Raw genomic sequence first — 16,995 nt, forward strand, 5'->3', positions numbered from 1 at the left:
GTCAGGTGAAGGACCGTAGAGACGTGCGAAACAGCAGGCCTTGTCAGAGTGACGGGCAGGTTGGGCGGACGCGGGCGATGACTCTGTTGATGTTGGAACAAGTCCTTGTTCCGACGAACTCTGCAGGAACGCCAAACGAGCGATCCAGAAGGACTTGACAGGCGAGGTCGGTGAACTCGCCAACAGGTGAGCGAAACCTTCAGGAGGCTGGAACGCACGGAACGGTGCGTGCCATAGTACTACGACGATAACACAATGGAGGGTGAAGAGTTGCTGCGTTGACCGGTGAGGCCAGCAACTTTCACGTGGCTGATTGCGGCCGCAGGGTGCCCGTTGGACCCGTCCTCTATGTGTGCAGCTTCAGTAGACGTTTGCGTTTGTTAAAGGGAAAACTGGAGAAAGGGCGGCAACGGTCAGGTTGTTGTTGCTTTCGGGAGGGGTAAACTCTGCCTGGAGGGCGGCAACACTTGTAGTTGTTGTAGATTTAGGAGAAAACAGCCGTGAGGGCGGCAACGCTTTTCGTTCGCGCCGAAACTTGTAGTAGGTAACACAACTAGCAGGGTGACGGGCTGGTGCGTCGGTGACGGGGAAGGAGTCTTCATTTTTCACGAGGGATAGGTCCTCGTGGTTCGCGAGGGATGGGTCCTCGTGTGCGAGGAGTGCGTCCTCATGTTTCATGGGGGTGAGTCCTCGTGGTATCCCCGCAGGGCGCGCTCCGATTTTGTGGGCCCGAACATGCTGTACCCCGCGCTTGGAGAGGTGTATACTTGCTGTTGCTTTGGACGTAGAGGTGGACGATCCGTGTGGCGGTAGGAAAGACGAGTACGGGGACTGTAAGCAAGTGCATGGTCGGCGCCGCATCGATGTTCTCGTCGAACGGGGCTTCTACCTTTATAAAGCACGAGGGAGACTGCCGCTCCCTGGATTGCGGTAGCGACAGCAAAACGGCTGGTGCTTCCATGGCGTGCTTCTTTTGTGAAAATTGCTCACAAAAAAAAACGGGGTCTGGTTGAGTTTTGTCCGTGTCAAACGGGATCTGCTCCAGACTGCGCTTACCTTGCGAATACGTTCGCAAAGACGGGGTCGCCTTTGGAGGAATCGGTGTTAGGCGGTTGCTGTTCCGTGGTTGTTCGTCGGTCGTCTTGTGGGAAGACGAGGTTCAGGCGCGCGTTGCTACCATGAAAATCGTTCACGGATATGGGTTCACCAATTGTAGTGTTGGAATTGATGAGCTCCCGTACTCACGTCGTTGGGTCACCAATGTAGCGATTCGTGTGCATCGCCACTAAATAATCGAGTTTGACTTCGACGAACTATAAATAAGTTGTTTATTTACAGGAACAGGTTAAATACAACAGGTAAGGTAGCAGGTAAGATGGCTGACTGTAGGAGCACCGTGGTGTAGGTCTTTCCCCAGCGGGGACGCCACGAGGACTGACTAGAAGTTTCCGAGCTCAACTGCTAGCAGGTTCCGAGCTCAACTGCTAGCAGGTTCCGAGCTCTACTGTTGGAAGGTTCCAAGCTCTGACGTCATCACACAGACTATAGGAGAGAAGCCTGAGTATAGTAATAGATACATACAGTAAGGTAAGTTAAAGGGAATTATGTATCTCAATGTAAGGGACAACCAGTGGTACCGCCACAACATATATATTTATAGCAATCATCTGGGAAACTACGTTAAGAATTTTCACTCATCATAAAAAAAGTGTAAACCTGGTTATCCTTTCTTGGTTCGTAGTGGAAAAAAACTGTCAAGCATCTAGATAAAACTAACTAGATAAAACTCACCTTCCTTTACCATGGATCACCATGTGTCAGCATTACTACCATTTGGTACTAATAAAATAACCAACTTGGGAGTACTGGGATACAGGGAAACAATTAAGCTCAATTTAATTGAACTGAACCACTTCCTTAATGTGCTGCAGCACAAGATTGCACATGGTTGGTTAGGAACTTGCTGTTCTTGATACATTATCAGCTCTCAGGCAGAGATCACTATGGTAACCATCTGCTCCGCTCCCCCCACCCACCCTACCCCCTACAAATTTAGAACGATTGCATGCAGTTAACACTGTTAGGATGATCTAAGGTACAAATAAAATTAGATTATGCTTTTTGATAACCTTTTAAAACTGTTTTAACTGACAAATTTCACAAGAAAATTTGTTATATGATCTGTCAGCAGATTGCGAAGGCAGATGTTCTGCAGCAAAATAAATCTTGTCCATTTAAGTGTCTATGGCAACTGGCTGTGAGCAAATCCTACTACCCACATGTCTGCACTTTGTAGCTGTTGTCTACTACTTGTAATGAAGTATGTTCAGTATAGGCTACAGCTCTGGGATTGATCAAATCAGTAGCAGATGAAATATACAATAAAATGTAGCAAATTAATTTGTATTATCCCAATGCTGTTCTACTTTACTAAAAAAAAGCTTACCCACTCTACATAGTAACCAGTAGCCAAAACATTACCTTTGGTGACATTAGTGGATGAATGTTTAATATATCTGTATGGCATTTCACTGACGGATATTGTAATGGAGGTGATCATCCCTACAAATGTATTTTGCGTTCATCTGCTAATACTGTGCTGATAACACTAATTTCTAGCATAGTGTTCTCGAGTTAGGATCAAGTGATCTCAGGGAAACCCATTGATGCCAGTTTGCTAGATAAGACTAGATGAACATATCGGCCCAAAATTTTCTGTCAAAGTAATGGTGAGGTTAATAGCATTCGTTGTTATTTATGTGCACATGCCACAGCAACTTCAAGGAAGGGCATATGTGTGATTAAACCCGGAAATCAGAAAGGTTCTGTTGGAGATGCGCTGCTCCGCCATTAGCTTTGTGAGAACGGCATTGCGTTATCTGGCTCCCCATTCAAATGCATTGAGCGACGCGAAGTTGCTGTACTTGCACAGTAGATACGAAGTCAAGTCATAGTACCATTTTAACAATGTGACAACTGTTAATTACTACCAGTCAACCTCTCTGGCACTGAAAATTAACTATTACAAGTGTGGAGTCTCATTCCTTCAGGTTTTAATTGTTGGAGATTTTAAAAAATGTTTCATGAAATTTTTAAAACACTTTTTCTTTCTGTCTCTTTTCTCTCTCAATCCAATCTTACGCACTGATCAAATTGCAATGTGTTGAAAAGGTGGAATTTGAGGTGCTCCTTGGTTGAGGGAGTAGTGAATGGGAATGTGGTTTTCGGTAAAATCAGCAAAGTCAGGTATCCATTTTATAAATGAGGAAATATTCTTAACATCATTTCACAAAATCGAGGTCATTGATGTTAATTGCACATTATTATTATATGTGTATTAAAAAGAACATGTTGCAGGGTCTTTGTGGTCTGAATCAGGCTCTTCCTAGTAGTTTGTTCCCAGCTAATGATGTCATAGCACCAACTAGTCAGACGATTTTGTCAGCTTGGGGGTCAAGCTAAGGTATTTATTGTTAAGTCAATCGGATTAAAATAGATCAGCTCAGAAGTAGAATTTTGTACCCTAGTTTCCTCATCAGCTTTAATTATATTATAAACTCAATTCTACTGTTACAGTTGGTAATGTTGAAGCCTTTAAACATTCAAGGGTATGCTAGCCAACAATTCTCCCCTCAACCAATATCACAAAAAAATCACATTAACTGGCCACTGATCTCAGGGCTGTTTGTGGGATGTTGCTGGTACAGATCAGTTACCACATTAGCTCACATAACAACAGCTACTGCACTTTAAAAGTAATTTATTGTGTGTGCAAGACTTTGAGATGTTTCAGTATGATAGAACACTAAATAACTACAAGTATTATTATATTTAAAAATAAATAAATAATTATATTTTTGCTCAAAAAAATTAATTGCAAACTAGATGAGATATAACCAAACCTGTATCAGAATCACTGAATATTTCAGGTGATAAATAGCTCTCTCACACTGAATAAACAACCAAGTGCAGGATCTGTGCTAGGAGGGTAAATGCAGTAGCTATGATGTGTTTAACCACATATTCTCATTCTGTGCTTTTGGCTTTCTTAATAAAAAGGGGACATCCACAACTATTGTAATGTTCACAAGCGTACAATGAGCACAATTTTTCTTAATATTCTTTCTTCCAGAAGTACAGTAAAGAAAACAAAGTCAAATTATACACCAAGTTTAATATTGTAGGGTTTTTCTGAAAGCCATCGAAAGTTTTCACAACTTCTCCTACATTGCACTTCTGACTGCTTCGGTCTGATTGTTTCCTCTCAATTGTTTTGATTGAACTTTCTCGCCCTTTCTCGTTTGTAGGCATGAGTTGATTGCTTTCTTGTTCTTCTTTCACTCTTCAACTAAGCAAGTGTATTTCTGTCTCCTGTATAAAAAATTACATTCTCAGTTGCTTCCGGGAGCAATTGAGCCAGACAGGTCAGAAGATCCCACGTTACACGGAGGAAGAAAAAAAAAATCTGGCTCCTGAATACTAGCCTGTGTTCCCTGTTTGGACATCAGGCAGGGACAGTATATATGATCATATACCGTGAGGCTGCAGAGTAAAGGAGATTGATGTTTTATTTAAAAAAAATAAAGTTCTATTATGTGCTTTTCTATTTTCTACATTTATTACGTTTCACCAGGGAGTAAATGCTGTTTCTTTACACTCCTGATTCCAACATCACAACACTGGGCATTAAAATCTGAATAAAAATGATTTCTGCAGAAATTACATCAGAAATATGTACATATCAAAACTTCAATGGATATTAAAGTTATAAAGGGCTAATTACAGTCAAAGAGAACATTGTGAACAGAGATCTCCAAAATATTTCAAACCATGAGGTTTTGTACAATCAGCATTTGAATGAAGATGATTATTCTGTTTGTTAATTTTAAATATAGACATTTTTAATAATCCAATAAATATATTCTTGCTTGAATGTCCAATTTATCTAATATTACTTAAGGAGAGAACCTTATTTTTTTGACAGCTGTGGGTAGTCCTCTGGCTTTAGTACAAGAATCCTGCAAATAGGACATGTGCTTTGTTCCTTCAGCCAGTAATCAATACACTGGAAAGAAAAACATAGTATTTCAGATGCTAGAGAATAATGTTAGTAGGCAAGGCAGAAAATATCTATATTACAGTTACCTTGCTAGATGATAGAGAAAGATATGTCATTTAAAACAAATGAAAGGAACATACTCTTTGATGTCTGTCACTGTACTTGTTTAGGTAGTGCATCTCGATGAGTTATAATGGGATGATTTCTTTAATTATTCTGCATTGTGGATGAATTATCTTGTTATAGAAAAGTGGGCTGCCAGCACCTCGTTTTGACTGCTTGAAAAACAGTCATTAGAACTCTTTATATGGAATTCTTACCATAAAGCTTCCAAATACATAAAAATGCTATATATTGTTTTCCATTTTTCCCCAATATGTTACAATTGTTCCTGCATTGTCTCCAGTTTTAATTTAAGTACTTGTCATCCCCAACAGTATTATGCCAATATAACAATATTCATTTATTTACTATGAGTCAGCATTTTCATCTGTTCTTTGCTGTGCGCAAGTTGGCTGCTGCGTTTCCTACATTACAACAGTGACTATACTTCAAAAAGCACTTCATTGGCTGTAAAGCGCTTTGGGATGTCAGGTGGTCGTGAAAGGCGCTATAGAAATGCAAGTATTTCTTTCTTTGTTCTGTGCACACAAAAGAAATTGACCTGCTAATTCTGAATTGCCTGAGATTGTTGTGCTGATCATTATAAAAGGTTTCTAGGGTCAATTAACATTGCATAAAACAGATTTCAACACCATCAGGAAAATTATATTGTATTAAAAATAATTTCTAATTTAAAATCACAAAGAAAGCTATAATCATGTAATTGTTTGTTTCAATCTTATTTTTCTTACGAGGTGTTCTCTCGCAGCATTACTCATGGGAACAGCCCAGGAGTGGAGCCATGTGATTCAGGGCATGGCCCTGGGAAATAAAATGAACATTTTTAATAACATGAGCTGAAGTAGCAAGCTGCAATGGCAGTACTTTGCAGTGCAACAAGGCTGAGCATGTGCAGATGCCTGAAATATCGCACATTTGTCATAGAAGAAGACACTTTTGTATTACGCCCACTATGAAACCGGGTATATAGCTTTCCACACGGGAATTTCTGTTTGGCTGTTCTTTTACTGTAGTCCTTTTGTTATATTTTTTAAGCAGTCAAGCATTGTTTTCTCTCTCTCTCTCTCTCAGGCATGGGATTCAGATAGGTGTAACTTATTCAGCAATAAAGATTAATGCATTGAGGCCAAGTTAACACTGCCAGTTAGAGTATGAAGGCCGATGGTTACATTCAGAAATTTGAGACGTTTTCTGAGGAAATCGAAAGTTACGGATATAACATGAACATCTTCATTTACACAGGCGCGGGGACACACACACACACTCTGGTTGAGTTCCTGCGGCTGTTTTATAATGGCAACAGAAGTGTTACTATGTAATGCACGTGTATTATTATGCTGCGAGGGCAGAGCTCTGTTTACGTTGGCTTGTCCTTTTAAAGGCAAAAAGTGTAATTACTTTAAACACAGTCTAAGGTCAATTAGAGTTTAATTGCTGCTTGTCTAGGGAAATTTGCAGCCTGGAAAGTGCTTGCAAATATCCTGGCAGCAGGTCAGGAAAAACAGCATGAAATGACGGCTTTTATCTTTTTTTTCACAATAACTTGACACATTGAAATGTGACATTTTAAGTGGGACAGATGCTATCAAAATATTTATGTAGATAGATATCATAGATAGTCTGCAAGAGGGTGTTTCATAACTTGTGAGCTAGCTCATACTCAACATGGCACAAAAAAGTACAATCAAGCAATAAATATTAACTTATTGTAAGGGCGCAGGAAAAATAAATGCCTTCATGAATGGATGATTTAGGTTTAATAAGGATTACACCTGAGGCAGAGGTGTAGTCATAACTTTTTGGAGAATGTTGGCCAGTGCTAATTTTACTTTAATTAACTTTAAGATGGCCATAGCTATATCTATATTCATACAAAATAATTTTGGGTTTATCCCTCAACTGAGTCACCAAAATTTATTAAAAAAATTGTTACAACAATTGTTTTGTAAACCAATTCTTCCTGCTGTTTCAATTAGCAGTGTTTCAATTGCATTTATTTTTGAAATCCCCAACCCCACTTCTCCTGAAGATGCTGACTCAGTTCTGTGGATTTTGGCGAAGTGGCCATTTTCAGTTGTGAGCCTGGACAGCAAGAGTCAGAAGACAATGGTAAGGGCATTATAGGTCAGCCCAATCCTGCTCTCATCCAATATCGCACACATACACTTTCCAACAAGGCCACTGAGTAGCGATCTGAAGCAGGCCGTTTACCTTTTTCCCCTTCAATTTTGTCACTTTACCCAAGTGACTGTGACTGCCATCATGCAAGACTTGTACTGCTCGAGTAACAAAAACATTTAATGGTCATTTAAATGGGCAAACTTTTAATCCTGGCTGGAGGACATTTATATCTTTAAATGGGGACCTAGTTTGATTGAAGGGCACTCTGTTCCTATTTCCCCTGGACATTCGTTCTGAAAACTGAGTACACAAGCAGAAAAATAAAAGTGGTGCGGATTATTGAGCTCTTTGGGGGATATAACCTGCCTTTGATATGACGATTGAACGATGCTTGAATGGTGGATTGCTGGAGATAGCACATTTCAAGATAATAAAGTTAGCGCAGACAAAATTTACCATGGTATTGCGCACAACAGATTATGATTAATTGGCCAAGTTGTGCATTTGTACTGGCATAGTTTTTGATTTTAATTAAGTTAAACTTTATTAACTGGATTCCTTATTTTCCGAGTTGGAGGCCAATTACTTCCATCAATCACTTTTCTAATTTTAAGATTTATTTTTAAACTGTGGATATTTAACTAACAATACTACTTCTAAATTAGCAGTGGTGTAAACATATGTTTGGTTAACATATGAATTAAGAGAGACCTGACATTGGCCAGAGTGCTCAGTAGGGTAGTGCTCATTTGTGCTATTTAAGCACTACAGTATATAGCTGGGTTGAACAAACAAATGTTTTATAATGTTTGGAGGTAAAGTACTTTAGAATTCAAAGTCCTTCCCAGAGAATTCTTCTGTAGTTGCTTAGTCTTTGAGTGAACAGTACATTTTAAACTTGTGATACAATCTAAACTGTAACAAATTCTACTGGCCGCACAAAATTTCTAACTTTAACAAATTCATGTTCAAAAGTCTATGCATGCAATGCTGTCAATCGTACATACAGTGGGACAGAAACAATTTGTGAAAGCATACCTGTCTACAAACAGACACTAGAAAACAATTCTAGATCGCCCAGCTGTGCATGATACACTGAATAATCGCCCAGCAGGCTGAACTGTTACCTATTTGAGTAGCAACAGTAGTAATTTACAATTATGTGCTTTGTGGTATGATCTGAGGTGGAACAATGAGAACTTCATGTACTTATACCAGTGACAAACTACATTAGCACTTGGTCCAGGATGTCTCGGAGGAGGTAGTTATATCCATCTTCGAATTTTTGATATAAGTATAAATTAAGTAAGCATGTTCCTTTAACTTCTATTACAGTTCTTCAAGCTTTGAAAAGTCTAGGGTCTAGAAATTCGATTAAGCCCGAAAACGGGCAGTGCTAACGGCCGCCCGCAAAAAGAGCGCCGAGGCAGCAGGTATTTTGGTGCTGCCCGCTGATTTAAATGAGCGGAGCGCAGAAGCTTCTGTGCAATGTGCTCTTTCCGGCGGTAACATCAGCAGGAGGCCGAAGGTTGCGTCTAAAGGATTGGTGCGGCATTCTCGGGCAGTCACCGTATTAACAGTACATTTCTAAGTGAAAGCCCGGCATAGATGTCCTTAAGCTGTTGCGTGAGAAATCCTGAGATTATGCCCAAAATATAAGCCGAGCGCAGAAAATTTAATGAACGGAGTGCAATATAAAGGAAGTAGTGCCATTGTATGGAAGAGAGATGCTGAAAAAGTGGCAAGGATGCAAGTGAGTACTGGCCACTTGCTAAATTTGTTAAAGTAGGGCAATGATCACAAGACATGTACTATGGAAATTTCAAACTGTTCTTCCAAGCTTATTTTAGGATTATGGTTGAATAGGAACTGTATAGGCACCTATATATATTTTTAATAAGAACAAAAAAAAAAATCTGTAAATCTTATTATTTCTTTGTTTAGCAGGTTCATCAGAATTTTCTTGATGAAAAGATCAAAAAAATAAATTAAGCAACAACAAAAAAACGCCAGCTTGATCTGGATCATATTAAAGAATTTTTTGCACTAAACTGAAAGGCAATTGAAGTCAGTTATTTAGATGTAACTTATTTAAAAGTAGCACGGTAAATGTGAATTGAAATAAATTAAAAAAAAGATACATGAACCTCTTGGTCACAAGTTTACTGGTGTAAATCATGCAGAAGAGAGTTCAATTAAATTTTTAACATGACTTTTGAAGAACTCTTGGTGAGAATATGGTGTTAACTTTTCCTTAATTCTTGGCCTTTTAAAAACAGACTTCAAAACTTTGCATATTATTTTATCAGTTCCTAAACTAGAAAACCCCAATGTATAAAATTTAAGTAATAGCAGCTTTGATTTTTTTTCCTGACATTCTTACAACTTTTAGTTTATTTTAAAAGTATTTACCACCTGTAATGTTTGAATGGCCAGGTGGGAGATTTGATGCATCTCATTGAAAGCAGTTTTCACTCCAATTACATAGTCTGAGCTCTCCATAGTTAACAGTTATCTCAGCAGCTGTTTACTGTACGGTTTATAGCTCACCGCCACTTTCTCCCGGCTCTACGAGCTGTCAACAAGCATGGGCATGCTTTGGAGAGGGCGGCAATAGGAGCGGCGACGTCCAAAATCGCAGAGCGTGTCAATTCGGAATTGCATGCCGATTGATGCCACGCTCCTGGTAATTAAAACACTTGCGCCGAGTGCAGGCAACGGCAGCGCTGCTGACCTGTCCAATATGGTGACCGCCGCGTTCCGCGCTGGAAGTGGGTGGAAGTGAGGCGGCTGCCATTTTTTCTTCAAAACTGGCCTCAACAGCCAGCGCTAAAGGTTCAAATTTCTAGGCCAAGGTAACAATCAGTGCTCAACAAAACCACAACAGTTGTACAATAGAGAAACTGCTATAAAAGCACACCTACCTTTTTGTGGAAAATATGTTTACATTCCAGCTCATAGCAATCTTTTGGGGGAACTAATTCCTCATGGCAAATGACGCAAGGGTCTTCCTCAATACTCTAAGAGGACAAAAACATAAAATTAATATGGATTAAAATGTTTTGAATTTTAGGCTTCAACAGTTTGAAATTCAGGCTACATGCAGTTCAAGTTTTAATTCTGGATCTGGGCTAGAACTGCTTTGGGACACACTTAGATATTTGTGCTGCCCTTGATGTGAGGGGCTAATCATCAGGAATAGAACTCACTTAATGGCTAGGGATGGCATGCAGACATATTGTGTGAAGTAATCAAGGACAAGGATTTTATATTCCTTTATTCCTCTTTCCTCCCCCAGTTTTCTCTTATTTTACTCCCCATCTCTTCTAAAGACAGTGTTCAAACTGAAGCACAACTTAATAGGGACAGACAGTCCTCCAGTAATTTGCCAAAGTGGCCATTATTCACATATAGTCTTGGGCGTTAGTGCAAAATGGACAGTATAGGCATGGCCCGCCTGTTATACATCCCGCCAGATATTCAGTTCTACTGAAGTCAACGGAACTGAATATCGTGCAGGTCATATAACAGATGGTGGATGCGATACCACCCATCTTGCACTGCCGCCCAAAATAAATTTCTACCCCATAGACTCCAAAAATTGCTGAAAGACTATTTTACCATGGGGTAAACCCAATGCCATCCTCACCTGATGTGAACATGTGCACTTTCGAGTTGGGGGTCACCGGACAGCAATCAGCAGCAGGGATCCTGGCTGATTTTCCCCTCTCCCTACTAGGGGCACTGAGGCCAAACGCAGTCTCTCTGCTGGTGTTTCCCAGAGATCAGCTAAAGCAGCACAGACTAATGACCTTAGTGTTGTGTAAGAGGCAGCATCATACCGTGTGATGCACTTACTCCTGAGCCTTCATCACCCTGAAGACCTTCCTTTTTTTATTATTAATTTTTAAACCCATTGACTGTATGATCCAAAGTGTGTTTAAAATAGTGAAATACAGGTAGACTATCCTTTATCCGAAAACCTCGGGACCAGCCGTGTTTCGGTTTTCGGAGAATTTCGGATTTCGGAAGGTGGGTCGGCGGGGGTGTCGTGCGCACGACTTACGCTGACGCTCAGCGTAAGTCTGCGGGGGTCGGGGCCGGCGGGGGTCCGCGGGGGGGGGGGGGGGGTGGGGGGTCCGCGGGGGTCGGGGCCGGCGGGGGGGGGGGGTCGGCGGGGGGTCGTGCGCACGACTTACGCTGAACGAAAAAACCTTCGGTTTTTAGAGGGATTCGGTTTTCGGAAGTTCGGATAAAGGGTAGTCTACCTGTATTAGTTAGTCACCTAATCAGAATACTGAAATAACTGATTTACAATACATTGTAACCATATTATAGAAACATAATCAATATCTTGATTTTACTTTATACCTGCTGTTGCACAAACTGCTTAGAGGCTTTTTGATTCTCCACACCGATCCACAATTCCTGTTCAATTTGTCCTTGATCAACAAAACTGCTTAATTCTGACCTGGAAGAAAAATTGTATACAATCACACAATGTTATACAAATAATGGTCTAGACATTCAGACGTGCCCATTTTGCGCTGGGAACTATCCCTGTGCCTGAATGGTGAGTCCCAAGGTTCACTCGATATTGGGCCTCAGGCATCATTACCATCGAGCTGGCACGCTGCAGACAGTAACTTGCAGTTCACTGGTGAAGTGGGATTGAAGATCGGGCAGGTGCAACATCAGCAGCGGTCCTCGGGTAAGCGATGAAGGGGGACAATTGGGGGTGGTGGTGGGGGGGGGGTGGTAGGTAGCTGCGGTGTTCGGGGTAGGGGGAAAAGAGGCGGGAAGCAGTGGCCAGCAACGCCCCGCATTTGGGGTCAGAAGGAATACTCCTACTCCACCAACGGTGGCATAGTGGTTAGCACTGTTGCCTCACAGCGCCAGGGACCCGGGTTCGAATCCGGCCTCGGGCGACTGTCTGTGTGGAGTTTGCACATTCTCCCCGTGTTTGCGTGGGTTTCCTCCGGGTGCTCCGGTTTCCTCCCACAGTCCAAAGATGTGCGAGTTAGGTTGATTGGCTATGATAAATTGACCCTTAGTGTTAGGGGGATTAAATACGTGGGGTTACGAGGATAGGGTGGGATATGTGTTGGTGTAGGGGTTACGGGGATCGGGTGGGATATGTGTCGGTGCAGGCTCGATGGGCCGAAATGGCCTCTATCTGCACTGTGGGGTTTCTGTGATTCTGTGAACTCCATATTCAGCTAAGTTTATTTTAAGACCATGGCTTTAAGGACCGCCTGTTAGGCTGCAGGTGGACCTGGTTTTTGAATGTAGCCAGAACCAACTGCCTCGGGGTAAACCAATCTTACAGTGGTGACCTCAAAACAGGCAATAGGCCCCTTATTGAAAAGGCATGGCACCTATTTCAGGCATGGGCAATTTTTTGGCCTTTACTAATATGGCAATGCGCACTTCCAGCTTGCGCTTTCTGCTCGCCATAGTGGAAGTTTAGAAGGCTGTTTAGCGCCCGAAAAACGGACACTGCGGCCAAATTTCTAGGCCATAGCATCTAATTTAAGTATCTAAGCTCCTACCACGTCAGTGTGATAATTGTCTCTTCCCACACCAGATATCATTATGGCCTTTTCTGAGTAGCACTGTTAATTTGGTAGCAATTTATGTTGTGGTTAAGCAAGCTAACAACTAGGCAAGACCATCTAAATTCTTTCACTTTGCACCCTCACAGCTGACAGAGAAACACGACTCATACCAATTGTTGGACTTGAACCGAGATCCCAGAGATGAAACATCAGTGCTGAGTCATTATGCCATCCGAGCCCAGAAACTATATTTTATTCTTCCAGGGACAGGCATAATGCCTCCAACAGCAATATTACCTCATATTTACTCACTGATGTCTTTAAAGGTGTAGACATACTTAGAAGCAAATAAAGCTGATTTATCTTGTTTTTTGTCTCTTATATAATGGATGGTAAAGTCAAAAGAAAATAGAAGCTGCTACTTTCAGCCATCTAAATCAGGAAATGTCTTTAGAATGGGAGATTTTAATTTCCCTAGGGCTTTGTCGGTCCATTGGTGAGCCGCCTAATATTGAGGGCAGGGCAGCTGACAGATTTGTAGATATCAAAAATTATTGTTTCCTAACACGTTAGTGAGGAAATTAGGGATAATCAGGTACTTGATTTAGTTCTTAGTAGAAACTCTGATGCAGTAAGAAATAAGAGCAGGAGTAGGCCATTCGGCCCCTCGAACCTGCTCCGCCATTCAATAAGATCATGGCTGATCATCGACCTCAACTCCACTTTCCCACCCGATCTCCATATCCCTTGATTCCCCTAGAGTCCAAAAATCTATCGATCTCAGCCTTGAATATACTCAAAGACTCAGCATCCACAGCCCTCTGGGGCAGAAAATTCCAAAGATTCACAACCCTCTGAGTGAAGAAATTCCTCCTCATCTCAGTCTTAAATGGCGTACCCCTTATCCTGAGACTATGCCCCCTAGTTCTAGACACTCCAGCCAGGGGAAACAACCTCTCAGCATCTACCCTGTCAATCCCCTTCAGAATCTTGTGTGTTTCAATAAGATCACCTCTCATTCTTCTAAACTCCAGAGAGTATAGGCTCAATCTACACAATCTCTCATCACAGGACAGCCCTCTCATCCCTGGAATCAATCGAGTGAACCTTCGTTGCACCACCTCCAAGGCAAGTATCAAATGCCTGTGTAACAGTGACCACAATATCATTAGATTCAACTGAAGTTGACAAAAATGTTATGCTAGTTTCAGATTTTAAGAGAACTAGATTTGCAAAGATGGCAGTGGACTTGAATCGGGTCAATTGGGCAACCCTACCAGGTGGGGAACTTACCAACACAAAAGAAAAAATGAATACCTTTAAAACCATTCAGATGCAAAAAAGAGATTCATGTATGTCCCCAGAATTAAAAGGGCATACAGTAAAACAAAACCAAAGTGATTAACTGGTCAAGTGCAATGGCAAATCAATACCTTTATATACTAAAAGAAAATAGTTCTCAGAAGAACAGTTGAAGGCAACAAAAGCTGCTATCAGAGCAGCTAAAACTTAACTGCAGAAGAAGTGGATAACTGCAGTAGCAATAGTCAAATCTTTTTCAGCTATGTCAGATCAAAGGGTCATTAATGACTGCACAGGGCTGTTGAAGGATTCCTCAGGGCAGATGACGGCGAACTCCCAGAATACAGCAGAGGTTTTAAATGACTACTTTGCATCAGTAGACGATATTCAGTTACCGATAATGCAGTGTATAGATGACTCTAAAGTTGAATGTGTCAAAATGGATGTGGATATAATAAATTGGACTGTTGGTCCTGTTGACATTCACACAAAGGTGCTCAAAGAAATGGGAGCTGTGTTCAGTGAGATCCTTGTTCATATATTTAACAGTTGGTTAGAGTCTGGGGCCTAGAAATTGGGTATAGCCCCGCTTGGGGCGTTAGAATTGGCGGAGCGCAAATTTTATAGCCAGACGAAACTTATCGACACCTCGTGCGATATTGGGTTGCAGCGCCCCAAAGGTGATTGAGGCGTGAGTTTGGGCGTTACACGGGGCACCTAAGGCGCTAACATACCGGCGCAGCCCAATATTGGGGTGTCCAGCCGCAGCGCAGGTGCTCTCAATTACCCATGACCACGAGGCTTCCAGGCGCCGGCCAGCCCTTAAAGGGGTGGGTCAGGCAGCTCCAGCATCCACACTCTGCGCCTTGTAGGCCTGCAAATCGGCGCAGGCCCTTCTCTGGCGCAAAAAACTTGGAGCATATGGAGAGAGTGAGGCAGAGAGCAGAGCGCTTCACCAATGAGTCTCTGGAGGAATTGGTGGCCGCAGTGGAGCGCCGGCGAGATGTCCTCTACCCCGTCAATGGCAGGAGGCCTAATCATAACCACTACCGACGAGCTTGGAGGGATGTTTCTCAGAGGGTCAACTCCAGCAGCATGGCGACCAGGAGCCCTGTGTAGTGCAGGAAGAAATTCCGGCTCCGTGTTGAAGAGCTGGAGTCCGAGCTTCAAATACTGAGACACATCAGGGAGGGGGAGAGTTACCTGGACTCTGTGTATCAGGAGGTAGTCACACCAATTAGATTAATTAATTCAGATGTAGTCCGTGGCCAGGGTCAGGATGGTGTGACTAGAAGTGAGGCAGGTACGGGGATCCAGGAGGTAGTGTTGGAGGAGCCGCAGCCCTTGCACTTGTCCAACAGGTTCGAGGCTCTTACTCCCTGTGAGGATGGGAACAGGGACTGCGGGGAGGATGAGCAACCTGGCCACAGCACCGTGGAGCGGGGGGCCATTCGAGTGGGGGGAGTTAAAAGAAATGTTGTAGTGGTAGGGGATATTATCGTTAGGGGGATAGATAGAGTTCTCTGCAGCCGAGAGAGAGAGTACCGAAGGCTGTGTTGCCTGCCCGGTGCCAGGGTTAAGGACATCTCCTCTGGACTGGAGAGAAACTTGGAGTGGGAGGGGGAGGATCCATTTGGTACCAACGACATAGATAGGACAAGGAAGGAGGTTCTGCTGAGGGAGTTTGAGCAGCTAGGGGCCAAATTAAAAAGCAGAACCACAAGGGTAATATCTGGATTATTACCTGAGCCACGAGCGAATTTGGCTAGGACAAATAAAATTAGAGCGTTAAATGCGTGGCTCAAAGACTGGTGTGGGAGAAATGGGTTTTGCTTCCTGGGACACTGGCACCAGTACTGGGGCAGGAGGGAGCTGTTCCGTTGGGACGGGCTTCACTTGGCCAGTGCTGGGACTAGAGTCCTGGCGGATCATATAACTAGGGCTGTAGAGAGGGCTTTAAACTAACTAGTGGGGGGGAGGTTCCTAGAGAGCAAATAATAAAAATGACAACAGAGAAGGTCATAGACTTAGGTAGCAGTGGGGAAATTAAAAACCAGAGCGTGTCAGGAAGGGGCAGAAGGTATGGAGTAAAAGGTAAAGAAATAAAAAGGGCAAAAGCAGGAACTAAGTGTCACAAAACATCTTTGAAAGTTCTCTATCTGAATGCACGTAGCATTCGTAACAAAATAGATGAGTTAATGGCACAAATAACTACATATGGGTATGATCTTGTGGCCATTACAGAAACATGGCTGCAGGGTGACAATGCCTGGGAATTAAACATACCAGGTTATTTAACGATCAGGAAGGACAGGCAGGAAGGAAGGGGAGGTGGGGTGGCTATGTTAATAAAGGAAGGAATCACTGTAATACAGAGAAATGATATTGGGTCAAAAGATCAGGACAATGAAACAGTTTGGGTGGAGGTAAGGAATAATAAGGGGAAAAAAACACTAGTGGGCGTAGTCTATAGGCCTCCGAGCTGTGGCAACTCTGTTGGACGGAGTATCAATCAGGAAATAGTTGAGGCTTGTAATAAGGGAACATCTATAATTATGGGGGATTTTAACTATCATATTAATTGGACAAATCAAATTGGGCAGGGCTGCCTTGAGGATGAGTTCATTGAGTGTATTAGGGATGGGTTTCTTGAGCAGTATGTAACTGAACCGACCAGGGGGCAGGCAACCTTAGATCTGGTCCTGTGTAACGAGACAGGATTAATTAAAAATGTCCTAGTAAAGGATCCCCTTGGAATGAGTGACCATAGCATGGTTGAATTCCATATTCAATTAGAGGGTGAGGAGGTTGGATCTCAAACAAGCATGCTAA

The 16,995-nt window shown here is 42.4% G+C and overlaps 1 protein-coding gene across 3 annotated transcripts in view; it reads right to left on the minus strand.

The window, feature by feature from the left end:
• Positions 1 to 1,311: 1,311 nt before the first annotated feature.
• Positions 1,312 to 16,995, minus strand: part of LOC147107691 (E3 ubiquitin-protein ligase DZIP3-like) — a 184,962-nt gene continuing 169,278 nt past the window's right edge. Inside the window, exons 23-26 of one of the 3 annotated variants that reach the window (XM_086006917.1) lie at positions 11,675 to 11,774; positions 10,228 to 10,323; positions 4,969 to 5,065; positions 1,312 to 4,371 (exon numbers count right to left, since the gene is read on the minus strand). In XM_086006917.1, coding sequence (XP_085863043.1) covers positions 4,970 to 5,065; positions 10,228 to 10,323; positions 11,675 to 11,774 — 292 coding nt within the window. In that variant the 3' untranslated portion in view covers positions 1,312 to 4,371; position 4,969. Of the gene's footprint in view, positions 5,066 to 10,227; positions 10,324 to 11,674; positions 11,775 to 16,995 lie in introns of all 3 variants that reach the window. The other 2 variants (XM_086006916.1, XM_086006915.1) reach the window with 2 other exon arrangements.

The sequence above is a fragment of the Somniosus microcephalus genome, chromosome 14, assembly GCF_052327205.1.
Source record: "Somniosus microcephalus isolate GS21.2 chromosome 14, FLI_Smic_1.0, whole genome shotgun sequence".
Classification (NCBI taxonomy): Eukaryota; Metazoa; Chordata; class Chondrichthyes; order Squaliformes; family Somniosidae; genus Somniosus; species Somniosus microcephalus.